Source organism: Myxine glutinosa, chromosome 14 (assembly GCF_964187855.1).
Source record: "Myxine glutinosa chromosome 14, kmMyxGlut1.1, whole genome shotgun sequence".
Classification (NCBI taxonomy): Eukaryota; Metazoa; Chordata; class Myxini; order Myxiniformes; family Myxinidae; genus Myxine; species Myxine glutinosa.
In genome coordinates, this window is record NC_136274.1 from 47,713,011 (window position 1) to 47,735,681 (window position 22,671).

The 22,671-nt window shown below is 45.5% G+C and overlaps 2 protein-coding genes across 2 annotated transcripts in view; both read left to right on the top strand.

The window, feature by feature from the left end:
* Window positions 1-10,051, top strand: part of COQ3 (coenzyme Q3, methyltransferase) — a 65,022-nt gene extending 54,971 nt beyond the window's left edge. The window contains exon 8 of the mRNA XM_068135724.2: window positions 8,524-10,051. The gene's annotated coding sequence lies outside the window, so the exon portion shown is untranslated. The remainder of the gene's footprint in view (window positions 1-8,523) is intronic.
* A 4,318-nt stretch (window positions 10,052-14,369) lies between these two features.
* Window positions 14,370-22,671, top strand: part of LOC137439701 (uncharacterized) — a 35,384-nt gene continuing 27,082 nt past the window's right edge. Inside the window, exon 1 of the mRNA XM_068135718.2 lies at window positions 14,370-15,469. Coding sequence (XP_067991819.2) covers window positions 14,517-15,461 — 945 coding nt within the window. The 5' untranslated portion in view covers window positions 14,370-14,516 and the 3' untranslated portion in view covers window positions 15,462-15,469. The remainder of the gene's footprint in view (window positions 15,470-22,671) is intronic.

Consider the following 22,671-nt stretch of genomic DNA (forward strand, 5'->3'; position numbering starts at 1 on the left):
ATATATTCCCCTTGTGAGTCGTGCCATGGTGATAATGTGTTGATTATGGTCGAAAAACAAGAGAAAAATGACCACAGTGTGGTCACCAGCTGCGACATGTAGAATCAGGAGGATATCCGTTGCAATATGTTCTTACCTCATACCAACGCACGTCCGAATGTATGCGCATGCGCTATTCAAAAAGGCTCCCCAACAACAAGAACAACAACGCGGTCCTCTCATAGAGCTGCTCGTCGCAGCTAAAAAGAAACCACCTTTTTCTTTGTCAGCAAGTAAAACCCAACATAAAGATCTCAGATATCTTTATTTATCCTCAGGTTGATTGTCAACAGGTGTGCAAGGAGTGCTGTGATGCGACCTGCAGGAAACAGTGGTACGTGGCGCTACATTGGCACTCGGTGGAGCACATACCTCTGCCAGGGTGAACATTTTACGTTTTGTATCCCACTGATGGGTCAGTTCTGGATCCGAATCATCAACAAAATCGAATCAATTCGTCCTGGTCACACACACAACCTGTCCACCAAATTTCGGCCAAATCCGTCCATAACTTTTTTGAGATATCGTGCTATATATCAGTTTTAGCCCTGTCACTCAATGGTGAAGAATCACTTTAAAAATTCCTGGATCCAGATTCGGATCCGGATTATAACCAAAATCGAATCATTTCATCCTTGTCACATACCCAACCTCACTAACAAATTTAATCCGAATCCATCCACAACTTTTTGAGTTATCCCGTTCACAAACAGACAGGGGTGAAAACATAACCTCCATCCACCTTTTGGTGGTAGAATTACGGGCCGATGGCGCCACACACCGGACTCAAACACAGACGGGGAAATGGAACTAAAACTGGGTGGCTTATCTCTGTTGTGGTGACGGAGGAGGATGAGGCAGTCTTGAACAGGTGAGAGGCCGGACGATGATGCAGGCAAGGGGTGCGACGAAACAGGCACAGCGCGAAAGCAAGCAAATGATAAAAGGCAGGCTCCCACTCACTCTCTGGACAACATTACGCCCCTTGAGGTGTCCATAGCTCCGCAGATGTAAGCGTCCATAGCTCGCAACTGGAGGCGTCCATAGCTCTGCCCCTTGGGGCGTCCATAGCTCCGCCCCTATAAGCGTCCATAGCTCCGCAGCTGGAGGCGTCCATAGCTCGCAACTGGAGGCGTCCATAGCTCTACCCCTTGGGGCGTCCATAGCTCCGCCCCTGTAAGCATCCATAGCTCCGCAGCTGGAGGCGTCCATAGCTCCACCCCCTCTCTTCCTTGCCTGGCTGCAGGGGCGGCGTTTCCATTATTCATTTGGAGGCCCATACAAAATGCAATAATAGCTCGATGTGAGCCCTGTTAATCATCACACGACAATACGCAATTTGGCATCCGTCTGTCTGAAGTCCATGTATTCTGTCGTTACTTATGCAAACTCAACCATCGAAACTTGCCAAGGGTCATATGACGAAGGTTGTAGCGACTTCACTGTCCCCCTCTCTCGGAGTACTGAAGGTGGGGCGAAGCAAATTTTTTTCGTAAATGTGTACTGTGTAGCGCCGCTCCCAGTGGTGGCGAGAGAGTGTATTACGCTTCAGAACCCTCAAATGTATCATGAGTACGAGGACTCTATTATTTTCACACTTGCTTGGAATATGTTGCTTTAAACTTGTTGGCATATGTTGCAAAACATCTGGAGAAATTCCCATTCATAATGCCTTTTTCCACCTTGGGATGGTGTATATATAGCAGCTTGAGTGTCATTCCACCTTATCAAGGCATTTCTCCAAGGCCACTTCAAATGACAAAGGTAATAACAAGAATAATGACAATAGCATAATAATGACATTAACATTACAGTATTGCAAAATAATAATAACAATAATGTCATGTCGCCGGTGATTAAGATCACGGGCGGCAGAAAGCCAAACGTTGCTTTACTCTGAGGCGTATTTGGAAACTTGGCAGGATTATCTTTTGCGCGTGCAGGAGAGGCCCGAATCCTTATCTAATCAGATGGCTGCCACGGGGTTTATTACTCGACCCACAAACACGAGACAAGCAAAATTCACAATACAAGAAATTGAAATTCAACAATTAAAGGATTTAATAAAATGAATAATTTGGGACAATAAACATGAAATAAATGGTGAGGTGAAACTAAATTCGAACTGAGGGATTCTCCACACAGACACAGAGACATGACAAGGGAAGACAAATAAAAGAACATGTGTTTGTGTGGTGTGTATAGCCGGTACTCAGCCTGGCGTCCCCGAACGGCCCTCAAAAGCCTAGTGGTCGTCGAAATTCCGTGCAGCCACCCGCGCGGAAAACGCCCCAACAAATGGTGCCGAAAACGCCCAGGCGTGAGCAAGCAGCTGACCGGCCCTTCCTCAATTCCACCGCCAAGCGAGACGCCGCTCTCTCCTCCCCCGAAAATCACCACAGTCAACAACACCCACTCCTCCAACGTTGCAAAAGTTCCAAAGCTCCGACATGTCTCCTCACCAGCACACGAGAGACAACAACGCCCACTTGAGACGAGAGCCAGAACGAGAGCGAGAGAGGGGGATGCACCCCCCTTTGTCCCTCACTGACGTCACACCCAGACCAATCCTGATGTCCCATGATATCAGTCCATGGCCACGACCAACCGTCGGGGTGGGGCCTCACGGCCTTACTTGACGCCCAATGACGAAGGTCGAGGCGTGGCCTCCCCTTCACGAGTCGTCGGGGGCGGAGTTTAATCTCTTTTCGGGAATGTTCGGATGACGCTGGGGTTTACTTGCAGATTGGAAAATGTGCTGGGTTTCTGTCAGGCTTGTCGGTGTGGTTGTGGCAATGTGCCGATTCCATGGCTGGCCAAGTGAATGAATAAGAACAAAGGGAAAATTACAGGAGGCGTTACATACTGGGGATTATTAACAAGAAGCCATATTAAAAAAACCACCGTTTAGATGACAACGCCATATTTAATTTTTAATTTGACAACGCCAACAAGAAGCCATATTTAATTAGCACAAAACCACCCTCCTTATGTTGACATGCAAACGCTCTTACCCGCACAGTCGGCCTACTTAATACAGATATTCCTCTGCTTCGAGGCATATGGTCCATTTTAAACTATAAATTCCTGACTTCACTAATGTATTTCATCTCCTACCTCCACAAATGTAACAATAATCTATATATTATGGAGCAAGTGTTTGTATGTATGTATTGTTATGTTTGTGGGGGTAGACAATGATTACCTTAGAGCCAGGTAGACTTGTGTAGTATACCGTGCTCCGTATGTCTTGATGAAGAAGAAGAAACCCCGTTGTATCATAAGTAAGAAATTCGTTTAGACCTGATGTCGTGTAAGTGCGTATCTTCGTTCCCATCACGAGGGGTGGGGTTATGTTAATTAGTTAGGGATTATGGGTAATTAATCCCCTGTATGTAAATGTCCTCTGTTATTGTCCCCCGTCGCACCGTGGAGCGAAAGGGGAGATTATGGTTTTCCCCTCCGTCCGTGTGTCCGTCCGTCCGTGCGTGCGGGCATGCGTGCGTGCGTAAGCGAAGGACCGCATTCGAATTTGGTGTGTGGGTGCAACCCACGTCAAAATCCAAGATGGCCAACGCCATGTATGTCTGATGCCATGTGTGCCTGAACCTTGTGAGCTGAATATAAGTAAGTCTAGGCACAAGGAAGAACACTGTTGAAAATTGGGTCGCCACGTCAAAATCCAAGATGGCCGCCACCGTATATATGTCTGAACCTTGTGAGATGAATATCTTGAAAAATAAGCGAAGTACCAACTTCTAATTTGGTGTGTGGGTGTATCTCGGCATAATGAAGAACGCTATTGAAAATGGGGTCGCCACGTCAAAATCCAAGATGGCCGACACCATATATATGTCTGAACTTTGTGAGCGAAATATCTTGAAAAATAAGCGAAGTACCAACTTCTAATCTGGTGTGTGGGTGTATCTAGGCAGAAGGAAGAAGGCTATTGAAAATTGGGTGGCCACGTCAAAATCCAAGATGGCCGCCGCCATGTATGTCTGAACCTTGTGAGATGAATATCTTGAAAAACAAGCGATGTACCAACTTCTAATTTGGTGTGTGGTTGTATCTCGGCATAAGGAAGAACCCTATTGAAAATTGGGTCGCCACGTCAAAATCCAAGATGGCCGCCACCATATATATGTCTGAACCTTGTGAGCAAAATATCTTGGAAAAATAAGCGAAGTACCAACTTATAATCTGGTGTGTGGGTGTATCTCGGCATAAGGAAGAAGGCTATTGAAAATTGGGTCGCCACGTCAAAATCCAAGATGGCCGCCGCCATGTATGTCTGAACGTTGTGAGCAGAATATCTTGAAAAATAAGCGAAGTACCAACTTCTAATCTGGTGTGTGGGTGTATCTGCGCATAAGGGAGAACGCTATTGAAAATTGGGTCGTCACGTCAAAATCCAAGATGGCCGCCTTGCGTCTGCCACTTTGTCAACTCGCATCACTTCACCGACGGGGGACCTCGGCGTAACGCTTGTCACCTTTATTTTTCCCTTTGTCTGTTTACAGGTCTGTGGGGGATGTCCCGTTTAGGAATCTTAATTATATCGTGCATTCATTTGTTACCGGCATTTATTTTTAAAAAGCCTGTATTTTTGTACATTTTAAATCCATGCCGGTTTGAATTAATCATTGCAGATTCAAAGACGGCCGGTGGGACCCTTGTAGGTAAGTTTGTCGTTCTCCTTTCCCTCGCGTGTAAAGAACACCGCTATATTTTTGACTGAACGCCTCAGAGTGTAAGCTCCTTCGGCTGTCTGTTTCGTTGGAGGATTTTAATCCCTAGGAACACGATGGTACGTATGTATGGATGTGTGTCCGCTCTTCACCCATTGGTTAGACAGCTGACTTGAAGCTACCCACAATTGTAACCTGAAATACTTAACCTAAAGTACCCAGAGGACCCAAAAGGCTCCGAAGACCCAAAAGACCCGAAGACCTAAAAGACTGAAAAGAACCAAAATACCCAAAGATACAAAAGGCCTCGAAGACCCAAAATACCCTGAAGACCCAAAAGACTGAAAAGACCCAAACACCAAAAAGACGCAGAAGACCCAAAATACCCCAAAGACTGAAAAGACCCCGAAGACCTAAAATACCCCAAAGACCCAAAAGGGCCTGAAGACCCAAAAGACCCCGGATACCTAAAAGACCCTGAATACCTAAAAGAATGAAAAGACCCCAAAGACTGAAAAGATCCAGAAGACCCAAAAGACACGAACACCACAAAGTCCCCAAAGACCCAAAATATTGAAAGGCCCTGAAGACCCAAAATATCCTGAAGACTCTTAAAAAAAAAACAAAGACCCCAAAAAACCCCAAACACTGAAAAGGCCATGAAGACCCCAAACACCAAAAAGACCCCGAAGACCCAAAAGACCCCAAACACCGAAAAGACTCCGAAGACCCAAAATACTCCAAATACCCTTAAAGATCCTGAAGACAAAAACCCAAAAAGACACCGAAGACCCAAAAGGCCCTGAAGACCCAAAATACCCCGAATACCCAAAAGACACTGAAGACCCTTAAAGGGGAATCCAAGGTGAGTGTGGGTTGGTCGTGAGTATTGTTGCCTAGGGTGATGGTTGGAGGAGGATTGTGAGGGCATGGTGGAGGGGAGGAGAGGAGGGTGTAGGTTGGTCGTGGGTACTGTTAGCTAGGGTGATGGTTGATGGTTTGCTTTTGTTTTTTTGGAAAGTTTGGATGCCTCAAAAACCAAGGCCGCTTAAGTTGAACCGGGAGATGGTGTTTAGTGGTGTGGGGTGGTCATGAGTATTGTTAGCTAGGGTGATGGTTGATAGGGGATTGTGAGAGGATGGTGGAGGGGACGAAAGTGGGTGGTGTGGGGTTGTCGTTGGTATTATTAGCTAGGGTGACGGTTGAAGGGGGATTTTGAGGAGATGGTGGGGGAGGGGAGGGGTGGGAGGGGGGAGGTGTGGGGTTGTTGTGGGTATTGTTAGCTCGGGTGACAGTTGATGGGAGTTTGTGAAGATGGTGGAGGGGAGGAAAGAGGGTAGTGTGGGGTTGTCGTGGGTATTATTAGCTAGGGTGACGGTTGAAGGGGGATTTTGAGGAGATGGTGGGGGGGGGGGGGAGGGGTGGGATGGGGGAGGTGTGGGGTTGTTGTGGCTATTGTTAGCTCGGGTGACGGTTGATGGGAGTTTGTGAAGATGGTGGAGGGGAGGAAAGAGGGTAGTGTGGGGTTGTCGTGAGTATTATTAGCTGGGGTGACAGTTGAAGGGGGATTTTGAGGAGATGGTTAAAGGGAGGTTGGGGTCGGGGTGTGGGGTTGTCATGGGTATTGTTAGCGAGAGTGGCAGTTGAGGGGGGATTGTGAGGGGATGATGGAAGGGGGGGTGGAAGAGGTAAGTATGGTTTGGTCATGGGTATTGTTAGCTAGGGTGACAGTTGATGTTTGTTTTTTTCTGGAAAATTGAGGTGCCTCAAAAACCAAGGCTACCTAAGTTGAACAGAGAGCCAGCAATATTACCGAAGGAAATCATCAAGAAATCCAAGTCAAAGCAGTTGCGTCAGCAGAAAATATCCTCAACAAGCCCAGACACATTCAAAGTACACCGCCCCCATGCCAAATAATAAAATATTGTAACGGATTTGGGAAACCGTGCACTTTGTGTAATTTATTGTAAATATACCCCCTTGTAAATAATTAAATGATTCTTTGTAAATACCTCCATTCATGTAAAGATCAAAGGTCGTCCTTTAGTTCGTCCACCGCACCACGTAGCAAATCATAGGACCTTCTCAATAGTTATGTCGTTATTTTGTGTTTCAGTTAAGGCTGTGTCTCCACTAGTTGATCTTGCATTGCATCAAATCAAATAAGGTAGATCCCCCATTACCAACTGCATTACCTCCATTACCAACTGCATTACCTCCATTACCAACTGTATTCAGACTCCATTACGCACGCGGTCAACTCGGAGAAGAAGGGCATGGCCCGCCCATCGTCATCAAGAGGTGGAGCCAGGAAGCCCTTACGCCCAACCAGGAATCGGTGGGCATGGCTTGGTAGGGCGTCGCTATATAACCCGTGAAGGGAAGCCCCCACCGCCAGATGAGAGAGAGGAGAGAGCTTCATAGACGCGCGCGCAGATGAGGAGATATACGTCCCGCCACGCAACAGATTGGCAAGCAGCTTTCGAGGCAGACGAGTAAGGAGGGACCTGTTGCTGCAGAAAGCCCTGCCGTGTGGAGCCGCCGGCTGTTCGCTTCCGAACTGTGAACTTGGAGCGGACCTCTCTGCTGCGCATTTTGCCCGGACCTGCCTGCCCTGTGTCCCACCTGAATCTTCTCCTTCCAGCCATTCACTCCTGCCTGCAATTTCCCTTTGTCGTGTAAGTCCATGGTCTGTCCTCTGTGTTGTCTGGGATATAAGTTAAGCTTGTATAAGGATTTGCCCTGTGTATCTGCTTCTTCCTCTTCCCTGTAAATTACTTCGTTCTTCTTTTCTTCTTCTTTAAGTGTTGTGTAAATAATTAATGAATACCTGTTCTCCCTGTTATTTCTTACCTTTGGTTTCTTCTTTCTCATCCGATCGCTTTAGTGATTTACCAATTGATATACGTGGCACGATTCGGCCAACGCTTTATGAATCGGGTTAGTCTTTGTTTATGGCTCGAACTTCGGACTGCTAACCCGCTCGGCACATACCATCTTGTCCGTGGTTTCGAGCGGCGTTACCCACCTGCCTTGTGGAGGGATTGGCGGAGGCGTACGGGAATCCCTTGACCAATCACCTTGGCCAATCCCACCCCACAGGGGAGCGGGGTAGCTTCAGGATCGGAGACGGCCAGTGCAAATAGAAGGGGGATTAACCCCCCCCCCCCCTTGCTAAGGGGAGCGCCGTCCCCGTTTCCGTAACAATATCTTCCAGCGCGACATTGCCAGGGCACCTCTGGCCTCTGTCTGTGTGAGAGGCAATACCGCCGTGCAGCTCAAAGAGACTGTATTTGGAGGGAGAGGTGTACAAAAATTGATTGATTAATTGCATGATTAAAATCAATAAAAGTTTATCATAAAATATTTTCTTAATCAATTGGCTAATAGCATAACTACTAGTGCTTCATCCGTAGATGTAACCTTTAGAAATTTAATTAAATAAGTCATTAATAATAAAAAATTATATAATTAATTTATTAATCAATAAATGATTAATTTATTTATTAATTAATAAATCAAATATCCTTTATGGCCGCATCACTTGGTCACTGTCATGTCACAAGAATTGTACACATGTGCAGTGCAGCTTATTTTACCAATCTCTTTTGTGCCATAATTGCACATTACATAAACTTGCAAGTGTTGACATTGCAGACATATTGGACAAACGTGATATGTACATGATGAATACTGATGATAATTACAAATGATGGATGAATGTTATCTGCACACCTACTTCTGCAATAGAATAGAAAACTAATATTATGTATGGTATTTTATTTTTTTACAGAAAAATGAAGGAGGTCCCTTTGAAACCAAGACTGTAACTGCATTGAAAATACAATTACTTCTTCATGAATCAAATTGGTGCCCCTTTATAGGAACTTTTCTGGAGCATTACTTGGTTCCTCCTCAGAACACAAGGGTAGTACAGAATGCACACGAGATTTTTTTGAAATCCCCTCTTTTCTATTGTTTGGCATTTTCTACAAGTTATGGAATGTCCCTTATTTTCCATACTTTGCCACATGGCACGTATCCTTATATAAAGGGGCCTTTTCTGTGCCCCTGGCATTTTTCCCAGGAATATATTCTGGTGAATGTGCCGTCGATCACGTTTCTGAGTTAAGTTTGATGACGTACGGGAAGAAGAAGAACACTCAACACAACATCAACCGCTTTCGAATTGTTTGATGACCTCCGCCACCAAAGGTGGATGAAGTTATGTTTTCACCTCTGTCTGTCTGTTGTTTGTGAACAAAATATCTCAAAAAGTTGAAGACGGATTCGGACGAAATTTGGCAGAGACGTAGCATATGTGACAAGGACGAATTGATTCGATTTTGGTGAAGATCCGGATTCGGATCCGGCTACTGGAATTTTTAAGTGATTCTTCACCATTGGGAAATAGGGCTAAAACCAACACATAGCAGGATATCTCAAAAAGTTGTGGACTGATTCGGACGAAATTTGGCAGAGATGTAGCATATGTGACGAGGACGAATTGATTCGATTTTGGTGAAAATCCGGATTCGGATCCGGCTAGTAGAATTCTTAAGTGATTCTTCACCATTGGAAGGTCGGGCCAAAAACTATACATTGCAGGATATCTCAAAAAGTTGTGGACTGATTCGGACGAAATTTGGCAGAGATGTAGCATATGTGACGAGGACGAATTGATTCGATTTTGGTGAAAATCCGGATTCGGATCCGGCTAGTAGAATTCTTAAGTGATTCTTCACCATTGGAAGGTCGGGCCAAAAACTATACATTGCAGGATATCTCAAAAAGTTGTGGACTGATTCGGACGAAATTTGGCAGAGATGTAGCGTATGTGACAAGGACGAATTTATTCAATTTTGGTGAAGATCCGGATTCGGATCCGGCTAGTAGAATTCTTAAGTGATTCTTCACCATTGGAAGATCGGGCCAAAAACGATACATAGCAAAATATCTCAAAAAGGTATGGACGGATGATTTTGATGAAATATGATTCTATATTGTGATTTTCTGGTCTACTCTGGGATACAAAACGTAAACTGTTCACCTGGCGGAGGTATACTCTCTACTGAGTGTGTTCTAGTTGAATGTGAATTGTTTGATTATTTCTGTTAAAATGTCTGGTAATTTTGTATTTATTTATGGGTACGTGTACTTGCATATAACTGTCCTGAATCAAAAAGGTTGAGGCACGATGGAGCGGATTGTTTTTAATCTCCCAAAAAATCGACCTTTTTTTTTCTTCTAATATTTCAAAAAAAGTTTTTTTTCTTTCTGAAACTCTCTGGCATTCACAATAAACAAACCCCTGAAAGTTTGACGAAGATCCGTTCCAGTCATATCTGAGAAAAATGGCAACACACAGACAAATGGCTCTTTTACAGTCGGCGAACCCGGTGTTGTGAATGAACGCATACGTATTATGTTGAAAAGCCAGATTTTGCTGGATCCTTTGAGAATTTCTAAGCTTTGACGCACCAAATCGCTCCATGGAGGCCGCCATCTTGCGGATGCGGAAGTATGCATAAAAAATTGCGAAAAAGTTCAATAGAAGTTTGTTTCAGTTTCACCCGTCTTTGTTTGATTCACAATCTTATGCACCTCTAATTTGTAATTAAAATACTTTAAGACCAACCTCGTTCCCCGGGCCAGCACCACTGATCTCTATACTAATTGGATTGGAGGCTCGCCGCCAAATCAACGCCAATCGGTCACCGCCGCTGCTGTGGTCACCGGAAGTAGATTCGTCGTCATATTGGTTCCCCAAGAAAATCTGCGTCCGTTCATTGTCTTTATCAAAAGACAATGCCTGCTATATTTTATAAAATAATTTAATCGAAATTTCAACAAAACATTCGATTCAAATTGACTTATACAGCAAGTTGCTGTGAGGAAAGATGCCGTCCTGTACACATGTTGCTATTTTATATTCTGTAATTATAATTTATCATAATTTGGCAATATCCTGACATGTCTTGGAGAATAACAAAAATATTTACTATGACCATCATGTATCTCTACCCAGACGTATAACTCAGAAGTTTGTTTTCACGATACTCAACTGATTCTGATTCTTTGATAAATGGATTTTTATTTTTTATTTTTTTTGTATACAAGATCGAGGCTCGTGAAAGAGCTAACATTAATCACAAAAAAGTCAAACCGACACATAAAACACAAAAAATAAGGGGAGCGGTAGACAAGATGGGGAGAGAGGGGGAAGGACACAAACACAACATTTGAGGGCAGGGACATCGGGAAATCTGTGGGAGGGAGAGGGTTTGGGGGGAGGTGGGAGAGGTATAAAACATGTGGAAACTGCAAGGACTTCCTGGAAAGAAGTTGGAATTTCAAAAAAAGTGTATCAGGGGTGATTTAGCAGGGGTAGAAAAGATCAAGGTTTTGGATGGGGGAAGATAAGAGATGGTGGTGAACAGCTGTTTTAAAGACCTGGAGGGAGGAGTGGGATTGAAGGGAGTGGGGGAGTTTGTTCCAGAGGCGGGAGAAAAGAGGAATGAAAGAGTGAAGGTGAGCAGAGAGCCGAGATTTTGGCAGTTTAACCATAAGAGGGTTGTAGGAAGATCTTGTGCGACCTGAAGGAATATTGGGGGGACAGAGCACAGAGAGAGCTGGGGGAGCAAGGCCGGAGAGGAGTCGGTAGAAGACAGAAAGACCACCAACCTGCCTGCGGTGAGTGAGTGAAAGGCCCTCGGAGTTAGCTTCATCGCGGGAGATTCCAATGATTCTGAAAGCTTTGGTTTCAACAGCGTGAAACCGAGCTAGGTGTGAGGCAGGAGCACCGGCCCAAAGGGGGGAGCAGTATTCCATTGAGCTGCGGATGAAAGCCTTGTATGTGGTGAGGAGCTCAGGTGTGCCAAGGAAGGACTTCGCACAACGGAGGATGCCCAGTCGGCGACTGCCTTTGGAGGCCAGCTTGGAAATGTGGTTTTCCCAAGAAAGATCATGGCAGATAGTGAGACCCAAAAGCTTGAGCGACAGAACTTCTCGGAGAGGATTGTTGAGAAAGTAGATGGGAGGGTTGTCCAGTCGGTCTTTTCGGAGAGACATAGTAAGAGTGTGAGATTTGTCAGGATTGAAAGACATGTTCCACTTGTTTGACCAGTCTGTGATTTTGTCCAGGTCTGCAGAGAGTGAGGAGGCTGCAGACTGCCGATCTGAGGGATGAGGAATGGAGAGGCACATAGTGGAGTCATCAGCAAAGAGATAGAGAAGATTTTCCAGAGAGTCGGAGCGGAGATCATTGATGAAGACCAGAAATAGCACAGGGCCTAGACCACTACCTTGGGGAACTCCAGCCAGAACAGGAAGGGGAGATGAGTGAAATCCATTCAGGGCCACACGTTGCCTATGACCAGAGAGGAAGTCCGCAAGCCATGTGTGGAGATTTCCATAGATACCATAGGAGGAGAGTTTGGTGAACAGAGCTGGGTGCCAGACTGTATCGAAGGCACGTGATATGTCAAGTGAGACTCTGATTTCCTGTTTGGCATTGAGGATCTCCATCCATTGTTGAGACAGCAGAAGCAACATGTCCAGAGTAGAATGACCTGGTCTGAATCCAAATTGATGATCAGAGATCAAGCCATTGGAGGAGAGGAAGGATTTGATATCAGAAGCAATGATGGATTCCATGACTTTGCTGATAATTGGAAGCAGGCTGATTGGTCTGTAGTTGCAAGGATCTGTTTTTGCACCTTTTTGTGTAAAGCGGTGATGTTGGCTGATGTCCAAGATGCTGGCAGATGACCTTGAGCAAAGGAGAGGGTGAAAAGAACAGAGAGAGGGTGAGATAGAGCGGCAGAGCAGGATTTTAGGACCCGTGGGCTGATGCCATCTGGTCCAGTTGCAGAATCAGAGTCGAGGTTTGACAAAAACTTCTCTACCTTGTCAGGAGAGAAGGACACAGAGTCCAGGAGCAGTTGGGTTCGACTGGGAAAGGTGGGAACAGAGAGAGAGAGATGGGTTTGGGACACAAGATTTTGAGGCAAACACAGAGTTGACGCATTCGGCTTTGTCATGTGCGGTGTCAACTATGTAGCCATTTGAGGTAAGGGAGGGGACGGAGGGTGAACAAACACCAGAAACGAATTTGACGAGAAGCCACCAGGATTTGGAGGAAGAAGACAGGTTTGAGAGTTCATTCTTGAGTGTGGAGAGATAGTGCTTCCTGGCACTCCTGAGGGTAGACACACACTTGTTCCGAGCTTGGTGGAAGGAACTGAGATTGCCTTCAGTTGGATTTGCCTTCCAAGAGGCAAAGGCAAGTTGTTTCAGGGCAACTGCCTCACCACAAGATTCAGTGTACCATGGACGGGAGGAAGGGTAAGACATGATGCAATACAGGATGCAATTTATTTTCAATGGTACTCACTTCATTTAGAATATTGTGCCATGTGGGGATGAAAAAACAAAACAAAACAAAACCAACACTTGACCACAAATATGGTATACAAGTATTCACATACCAATTTATTTTGCAGATCCATGTTATATTATCAGCCATGAAAAAGTAAACGGTCATATTTTCCTATTCTTTAAATTTTTAAAGAATATTTAATTACTGTTGATATTTAATATTAATATTATTTAATATTTAATTTAATTTATTTAATTATATTTAATTAATTAATTATTTAATATTTTTTCTTAGTATTTATTTACTATTTAATTGGAGGGAATTTAAAGAATTTAATATTTAATTATCAGCATATTTCCTCCGAAAATTCCACCTTTCCACTTTATTTTATTCCATTCCGAATTGATTTTAATCCGTTCCAGGGTTGAAAAAGCATTATTACAGGATTGATGAAATGCCATCGAACGCTGCTTACGGTTATAAAAACCGCAGCGGTCGATTAGAATGAAGAAGAGGAATCGCATTACACCGGTAAATGACATTCGTTTTGGGGAATCGTGGGGGAGCAAAGATGGCGGAGAAATGGCTTCAAAGAATGAGCTTCCTTTCCTATCCAGTTAGTATTAAGATCGGAGGCTGAAAACGGCGTCAAATATTCTAAAATTGACGAAGAATTATTTTTTAGAGATCTCGCGGCCGTCGGGGATAGTTTTTCACGGCCGGAAATATCCGAAGTTGAGACGGAATTCACCGAATTAATCAAGAAGTAGATTTTATAAATTTTAATCTCATCCAGAATGCAAATGATGTCATTTTGAACTCGGTACGGTAACTACTACACCTACCTACTACCAACTACCTAACCTACTGATGCCAGTGACGGGTAAAATAGTGGGAAGCGGCTTTGGCTTCGCCGGCTCATTGCGGCTTTGCAGTAGGGTCATATTACTTATAGTATAGAATATTGATGTTCCTCGTCGATGTTTGTTGGGTCGATTCCGTGTTTTGTGAATGGCCATGATATGTTCGGACAGGATAAGATTGCCTGTGATGACAGTGATCTCGCGAGAGGATCATTCCACTCGGACGGAATTGAGTGCGATCTCGCGAGAGTATAACAATAACTCGCGGCATTTCATGATATGGTTCCGGGTTTTGAGAGTTCCCAATGCTCTTCCTGTTCGGACGGGATTGAGAGTGATCTCGCGAGAGTATAACTCGCGGCATTTGATTATATGGTTCCGGGTTTTGCGAGTTACCAATGCTCTTCCTGTTCGGACGGGATTGAGAGTGATCTCGCGAGAGTATCCTTTGAGCTTGATACTGTATATGAATAAAGCAGTACAGTACGCTACTTGGTGTCAGAAGTCGCTGCTTTCGGCCAACCAACCATCGATAAATACGGTATGGCGTCTCCGGACATGGAATACCCAGCTATCGACTGGGATGCAGCGGATTTGTTAGGGGAATTCACTCGGTTTCGAGACCACGTTCAGTCCGTGTTCGCAGGCCCGCTGTCTGAGCTAATCCCAAAGGAAAAGGCGACATGGCTGGGCATTTGGATCGGTGCTCATGGGCGCGATATTTACAAGACGTTCACATGGGAGGAAAACGAGGAAGACGATCCCGACAGGGTGCTCGGTCATTTTGAAGAGTTTGTGTCTAAGAAGGCGTCGAACAAGCAGGTTGCCGGGCAACGGGCGAAGAGTGAAGAATATGATTCCGAGAGTTGGCTCGGTGATGATAAACGGTATGACCGTCGGAAAAAGAGCAAGCGGGCTTGCCGGCAACGGCTCATGCGTCGGAAACAATGGAGGTATGAGCCGTTTCATCATTTTGTCATGTGCTTGAGTAAGGTAATCATGGACTGCGGTTATGTCGATGCCGAGGACATGCTGACAGATGTGATCATCGCTGGTATTTATGAACCAAAGTTGAAAGAAGTATTAATCGACCAAGGTGATGAACTGACACTAACAAAGGTTCTTGAAATTGGACAACAGTTCGAGTTGTCTTGCAAGGAAGGTCTCATCATGCGGGATGAAGACGACCACCAGCCTGGAGTGTCAGCCATTGCAGGTCAGAGGAACTCGTTTGGAAAGTCCAGAGCAAAGCCTTATGGTTCACAATTTCGGCGATGGTACAAATGGAAACCTTGCCTGTTTTGTGGCAAGGATAGGCAACATTTGGGGAACGATGGGGTTTGCCCAGCATTTGGCACCACGTGTTCCTATTGCAACGGCCGGAACCACTGGGCGGTAAAGTGCGGTCTTCGAAGGGGAAAGCAGAAACGACAGAACGAATTCCCGACAGAGGATAATTCTGTGCCCTGCGCAGCTGATGATGAGTAGAACACCGTGTAAGTATTGATGCTCTCTGAAGTCCATCTTTCGCTGTCATGCTCTAGCCAGCGCCGGATTTATGTTTTAACAGGCCTCGGCACATTAGAGTAGTGGAGCGCTCCATCCCCACCCCTATCAACCTCGATAGTGGGATTAAATTTAAAATAAAAAAGAGCTGAACTCCAGTCAAGTGAAAAAGTAAGTACACCCCATGTAAAGTTTTGACTTTTTCAACATATTTCAACATACAGCTATTTGATCTTCATTTCAACAATATTGACAGGTAAAGGTGATATAATATAACAAATATCATTAAACATTTACATTTTGTAGTCTATTGTATAATTTAAATAAACATAAATGCAAATTTCGCATGTGGAAAAAGTAAGTACACCCTGACATTTATCACTACTTCAAATACCTAAAATTAGAATCAGGTGCACCAGCTCAGGAACAAATGGTTAGAACATCGTTAGAGAGGATCTTGGAGGCACCTGTCTTATTTAAACCTCAGACATTTAGTTTGGTTTGCTCTTTGTTGTTGAAGTGTGCGGTGTCACCATGCCTAGATCAAAAGAGCTCTCTGAGGCCTTCAGAAAGAAGGTTATAGATGCCTACGAGTCTGGGAAGGGATTTATAAAGATCCCCAAACAATTTGAAATCAATCATTCGACTGTCCGGAAGATCATCTACAAGTGGAGAAGATTCCAAACGACTGCCAACTTGGTCAGGCCAGGCCGCCCCAGCAAGTTCAGCCCGAGAGCAGACCACCAGATGCTGAAAGAAGTCTCTAAGAACCCCAGAATGTCATCACAGGACCTACAGGTAGCTCTTGCCACTGTTGATGTCAAAGTGCACGAGTCTACCATTCGAAAGAGGCTGCACAAATTTGATCTACATGGGAAGTGTGCCAGAAGGAAACCTTTGCTGTCCAGAAAGAACATCAGGGCAAGACTAAAGTTTGCCAATGAACACCTAGGCAAAGACCAGCACTTCTGGAACAATATGCTCTGGACAGGTGAGTCAAAGGTAGAGCTCTTTGGCCACAGTACCAGAAGACATGTTTGGTGAAAACCAAAGACAGCATTTGACCACAAGAACCTGATACCAACTGTAAAGCATGGTGGTGGAAATATTATGGTTTGGGGGCAGCTTTGCTGCATCAGGGCCTGGGCAGCTCACCATCATAGAATCCACTATGAATTCTTCATTGTACCAGAGGGTGTTGGAGGTTAATGTGGGGCCATCTGTCGGAAAGTTGAAGCTTAACCGAAGGTGGAGCTTGCAACATGACAATGACCCTAAACATGACAGTAAATCCACCAAGGAATGGCTGAAAAGAAAGAAATGGAGGGTTCTGGAATGGCCAAGTCAAAGCCCGGATCTAAATCCCATCGAGATGTTGTGGGGGGATTTGAAACGAACTGTGCATGCAAGAAACCCCTCAAACATCGCACAGCTGAAAGAATTCTGCATGGAGTGGGCAAAAATTTCGCCCGGTCGATGTCAGAGACTGATAGACTTATAAGAAATGCCTACTTGAGGTTGTTTCTGCCAAAGCGGGCAATACCACCTATTAGAGCGAAGGGTGTACTTACTTTTTCCACATGCGAAATTTGCATTTATATTTATTTAAATTATACAATGGACTACAAAATGTAAATGTTTCATGTTATTTGTTATATTATATCACCTTTATCTATCAATATTGTTGAAATGAAGATCAAATAGCTGTATGTTGAAATATGTTGAAAAAGTCAAAACTTTACATGGGGTGTACTTACTTTTTCACATGACTGTATGTTACTGTGTGTGGTTTGTACCAATTTATTTAGCCATCTAACTGCATTAAAATCCAGTGACCATGATATAAATGCCCAATAGTAATTTATACACAAGAGCAATGTGATTGCATCACCAATATGCCTCCGCGTAGTCCCTGCCTGTGGATGTCCAGGTAGATGCCCTTGTTGTCTCGGATAAGGCATTCCATTAAAACATGTATGACTGGTATACCACTTCACTGATGATGCCATCATGATCACGCTTTTGTTCCCCATTGGGAGTACTTGACAATTTGCCAAGTTTTAAATTTTTCCATTCAGCGGTTTCCGAGAAATCATTTTTTAATTATTTGCGTTTCATCCAAGACTGCTGCCATACCACGTGACCTATGATGTCACAATTATCATAAAAACATTCTGCATGGGTGTCACACCTACCCTGAAAGTTTTGTCTCAATCGGACTTTTGGTTGCTGAGAAAAATGAGGTTTCGCTTGTATGGCCGACGGACAACCAGAAAACATCTATTATAGTATAGATTTTCCTGGTCCATGTTTGTTTGGTTGATTCTGTGTTTTGTGAATGACCATAATATGCCCTTCGCGCTTGGACAGGATAGGATCGACTGTGATCTCGCGAGACGATCATTCCGCTCGGACGGGATCGACTGTGATCTCGCGAGAGGATCATTCCGCCCGGACGGGTTTGAGTGTGATCTCGCGAGACGATCATTCCGCTCGGACGGGATTGAGTGTGATCTCGCGAGAGGATCATTATGCTCGGACGGGATTGAGTGTGATCTCGTGAGAGTATCGCTCGCGGCCTTTGATTATATGGTTCCTGGTTTTGTGTGTGACCAAAGCCCTTCCTGTTCGGACGGGATTGAGTGTGATCTTGCGAGAGTATCCTTTGAGTTTGATACTGTATAATAATAATAAAGCAGTGCAGTATGCCACTTGGTGTCAGAAGTGAACAGAAGTCACTGGTTTCCGACAACCAACCATCTATAAATAATGTATGGCGTCTCCGGACATGGAATACCCAGCTATCCTCTGGGATGCAGCGGATTTGTTTGGGGAATTCACTCGGTTTTGAGACCATGTTCAGTCTGTGTTCGCAGGCCCGCTATCTGTGCTAATCCCAAATAGTCCGTTTGCCACGTGTGTATGTTATAGGTGGTGACCTTGTTGTGAGAAGTGTGTTGTTTTTTGATGGTGTCTATAGAGAAAATTTTGCTTGGTTGCCAGATTGGCAACCTTAGGGAAATCCCTTAATTTGCATGAATCCAAAATGGCCGCCTTGGAAGGCGGTGGATTATGACTTTTTAACCAACTAACTTACAATCGCATGTAATGTTTTCCATATATTTGTGACCTCATGAATCGATATCGAGTCAGTTTTATGATTTGGGATAAAATTCAGGGGTTTAATGAATTTAAAAAAAAAAAGAGTAACACGTTTAGATTCGACATCGGTCATCTGCATCCATCTCTCAACTCCCCCCCCCCCCCTCACCCCATCCCCCCCCCCCTCCTCCTTGTGACGTGGTCCACTGCATGTGTAACTTGCTTCAGCTTGATCTTTGTGTTCATTAACGGTGGGATCAGGGTAGATGTGCTCCATGGTGTCAGAGATCTAGGCAGTGATGGGAAAAGAATCAATCCACTCTGTAACCCTTTCTGGGGATAAGGTCATACCCTTGAGACCACCCTTTCCTATTCGAATGGCAGTTTGCTCACCAAACTGATCAGAGCTCACGCCATTCCAGTAACCCTCTTGGTGACGACATACAAATAATAATAATAATAATAATTAATAATAATAATAATAATTCATTTATTTTGTATAGCGCTTTTCCAGAAGCCCAAAGGCGCTTTGACAGAGTGGAAAACATAATGCATAACAATACATGAAAACAACAATTGCAAAAAGACAAGAATCAAGAAAACAAACAGCAGCGATATACGGCATATATATAAGACAAGAATCAAAAAGACAAGACAAGAATCAATAGGGAAATATTTAAAGCAAAAGGAGGGAGAAGGAGAAGAGATAGTCAGGGGTTAAATGCTGTGGGTTGAATGTTGAATGCAGCGTTGAACAGGTGGGTCTTTAGTGATGTTTTGAATGTGGTGAGTGAGGAGGAGTCTCTGATGGTGTGAGGTAGTGAGTTCCAGAGGGTGGGAGCAGCGATGGAGAAGGCCCTGTCCCCCCAGGATCTGAATTTGGTCCGGATGGAGGGGGTCAGGAGGTTGGTACCAGCAGAGCGGAGGTTGCGGGTGGGAGTGTGTCTGGAGAGGAGGTCAGCCAGGTAGGATGGGGCCAGGTTATGGAGGGCTTTGTATGTCAAGAGGAGGATTTTGTACTGGATTCTCTGGGGGATGGGGAGCCAGTGAAGCTTGTAAAGGACGGGGGTGATGTGGTCACGGGTCCGGGAATGGGTGAGTAGACGGGCAGCGGAGTTCTGAATGTATTGGAGTTTATTGGTGATTTTTGAGGGTGAACCATAGAGGAGGCTATTGCAGTAGTCCAGACGGGAGGTGATGAAGGCGTGGATGAGGGTTTCTGCAGCCGTGGAGGAGAGGGATGAGCGGAGACGGGCAATGTTTTTCAGGTGAAAGAAGGCTGACTTTGTGATCTGTTTAGTGTATTTGTCGAAGGAAAGGGTTTGGTCAAAGATGACGCCAAGATTCCGGATGTGAGGGGAGGTGGATACTGGGATACCGTCGATGTTGAGGGCAAAGTTATGGGTGGATTTTGTGAGCGTTTTTGGGCCAATGATGATTATTTCAGATTTATCACAGTTAAGCTTGAGGAAGTTGATTTGAAGCCAGGATTTTATTTCAGTGATGCAGTTTGTCAGGATAGAGTGGGTGTCGGTGGAGACGGACTTGGTGGAGATGAAAAGCTGGATGTCATCGGCGAAGCAGTGGAATTGGAGACCATGACGGCGGATTAAGTGACCGAGCGGGGACAGGTAAAGGATGAAGAGGAGGGGGCCAAGAACTGAACCTTGGGGGACACCTTGGGGGAGGGGAGCAGTGGGGGATTTGCAGTTATTGATGGAGATGAACTGGCATCTGTCAGAGAGGTATGATTTAATCCAAGAGAGGGCAGTGCCGGTGACGTTAAAGGTGGATTCAAGTCGGGTGAGGAGGATAGTGTGATCGATGGTGTCAAAGGCAGCGCTGAGGTCGAGGAGGACGAGAATGTTGAGGTTGCCAGCGTCAGAGGAGAGGAGAAGGTCGTTGGTGATTTTGAGGAGAGCAGTTTCAGTACTGTGGTTGGAGCGGAATCCGGATTGGAATGTTTCATACAAGTTATTGGCAGAGAGATGATGTTTGAGTTGAGTGGCTACAGCGCGTTCCAAAACTTTTGACAGAAAGGGTAGGTTGGAGATGGGTCTGAAGTTGTTTAGGGTGTCAGGGTTTAGACCAGGTTTTTTTAGAATGGGGGTAACAGCAGCAATTTTGAGGGAAGGTGGGACGATGCCTGTAGACAGGGAGGAGTTTATTGTTGCAATGATAAGTGGAGAGAGAGCAGGGAGGGAGGCTTTGACAAAGCTGGAGGGGATGGGGTCAAGAGTGCAGGTGGCAGTTTTCATTCCTATGAGGAGTTCAGAGAGGTCAGTAGGAGAGATTGGGGAGAACCGAGACAGGGGATGGCAGGACAAGGGGGGGCAGGTGGTTGGAGGGGGAGCGGGTGCGGCGGTGGTCAAGCTGTTGTAGATGTTGTCAATTTTGCGTTGGAAGAAAGAGAGGAAGGAGATGCAGTTGTCTACTGTGAATGACTGGGTGGTGGTGTTCAGGGGGCGGAGGAGTTTGTTTATTGTCGAGAAGAGTGCTTTTGGGTTTCCGGAGCCAGAGTGGATAATTTGAGAGTAGTAGGCAGAGCGGGCGCGGGAGAGGGCATCTTTGTAGTGTTGTATGTGGTCCTTGTAGGCTTGGGAGTGAACTGTGAGACCCGTTTTATTGCGGAGTCTTTCAAGTTGGCGAGCACGAGTTTTCATCAGGTGGAGTTCAGGGGTAAACCAGGGAGCAGAATGGGTGAAAGAAACTGTTTTGGTTTTTACAGGCGCAAGCTGGTCAAGGCAGGAGGAGAGAGTGTGGTTGTAGTAGTCAGTGAGGTCGGAAGGGGTGTGGAGGTCAATGAAGGGAGAAGTGGACATTTTTTCAGAGAGGGTGGATGAGAATGAGGTAGGTGAAAGAGCGTTTAGCTTACGGAAGTTGATTGTGCGATAATGCCTTGGTGTTGGGGCGGGGATGTTGATGGTCAGAGTGATGGCTAAGTGGTCAGAGAGGGTGAGGTCGGAGCCATAGAGATGGTGCAAATTTAATCCAGTGGAGCAGACAAGGTCCAAAATGTGACCACGGATATGGGTAGGAAAGTCGACATGTTGAGTGAGGTTAAAGCAGGTGAGTAAATCAGTGAAGTCAGTGGTTATTGTGGAGTCAGTGGAGTCCATGTGGATATTGAAATCACCAAGGAGGAGGATTGAGGGGGAGAGGGAACATAGCTGGGTCAGAAAGTAGGAGAAGTCAGACAGGAATGATGGGTGTGGTTTGGGAGGGCGGTAGACGACAGCCATGACTGACTGCGTGTGACCAGAGAGTTTTAAAGCCAGGTGTTCAAATGATGGAGCAGATGAGATGGAGATGAGGTTGGTCTTGATGTCTTGACGGTGGATAACGGCAATTCCACCACCTCGGCCCTCCGAGCGTGGTTTATTGACGTAGGAATATCCATTGGGTGTGGTGAGGTTGAGTGTGTAGTAGTCCAGAGGTTGTTGCCAGGTTTCGGTGAGACAGAGAAAGTCCAGTTTGTTATCCAGGATGTATTCGTTCAGGATGAGGCATTTATTGTTGAGGGACCGGGTGTTGAACAGGGTGAGCTTGATGTTGTTTTGAACAGCAGGGATGAATTCAGGTGATTTAGCCAGGGTTCGTAGGCAAGAGGTGCGATCGTGTGGGTTGCTGTGACCAGGTGCGCTGGGACGAAGAGTGAGAGTGCGCTGAGCCGACCAGAGGACGGGGATGGAGTGACCTGATTGCAAATAAACAAACTTGCGACCGGAGCCACGGTGAATGTACCTGGGTCGTCGGAGGAGTCCATTTGATTTGATGGCAGAGATGCATGATGGGGTGGAGCGGGTATTGAGCAGAAGAAGCCTTGCGGCGGAGTACTTCAGAGCCATGCCAGGCAGGAGCGAAGGGACGAGTACGAGGCCAAGGTCGAGGAGGCAAAGCGGCAAACGCAGCGGCAAACGACTGCAGCCGCTAATCAAGACCACAGCGGCAAACAAGGCCACAAGGCCACCGGCAAACAAGGCCACGGCCACAATCAACGGGAGCGGGCCTTTCGAATTCCGTATTCCGTACCATCAAAAGCAGATTCCGTTATCCAGCCGGAGAACACGCGGCACGTGCGGGTGTGAAA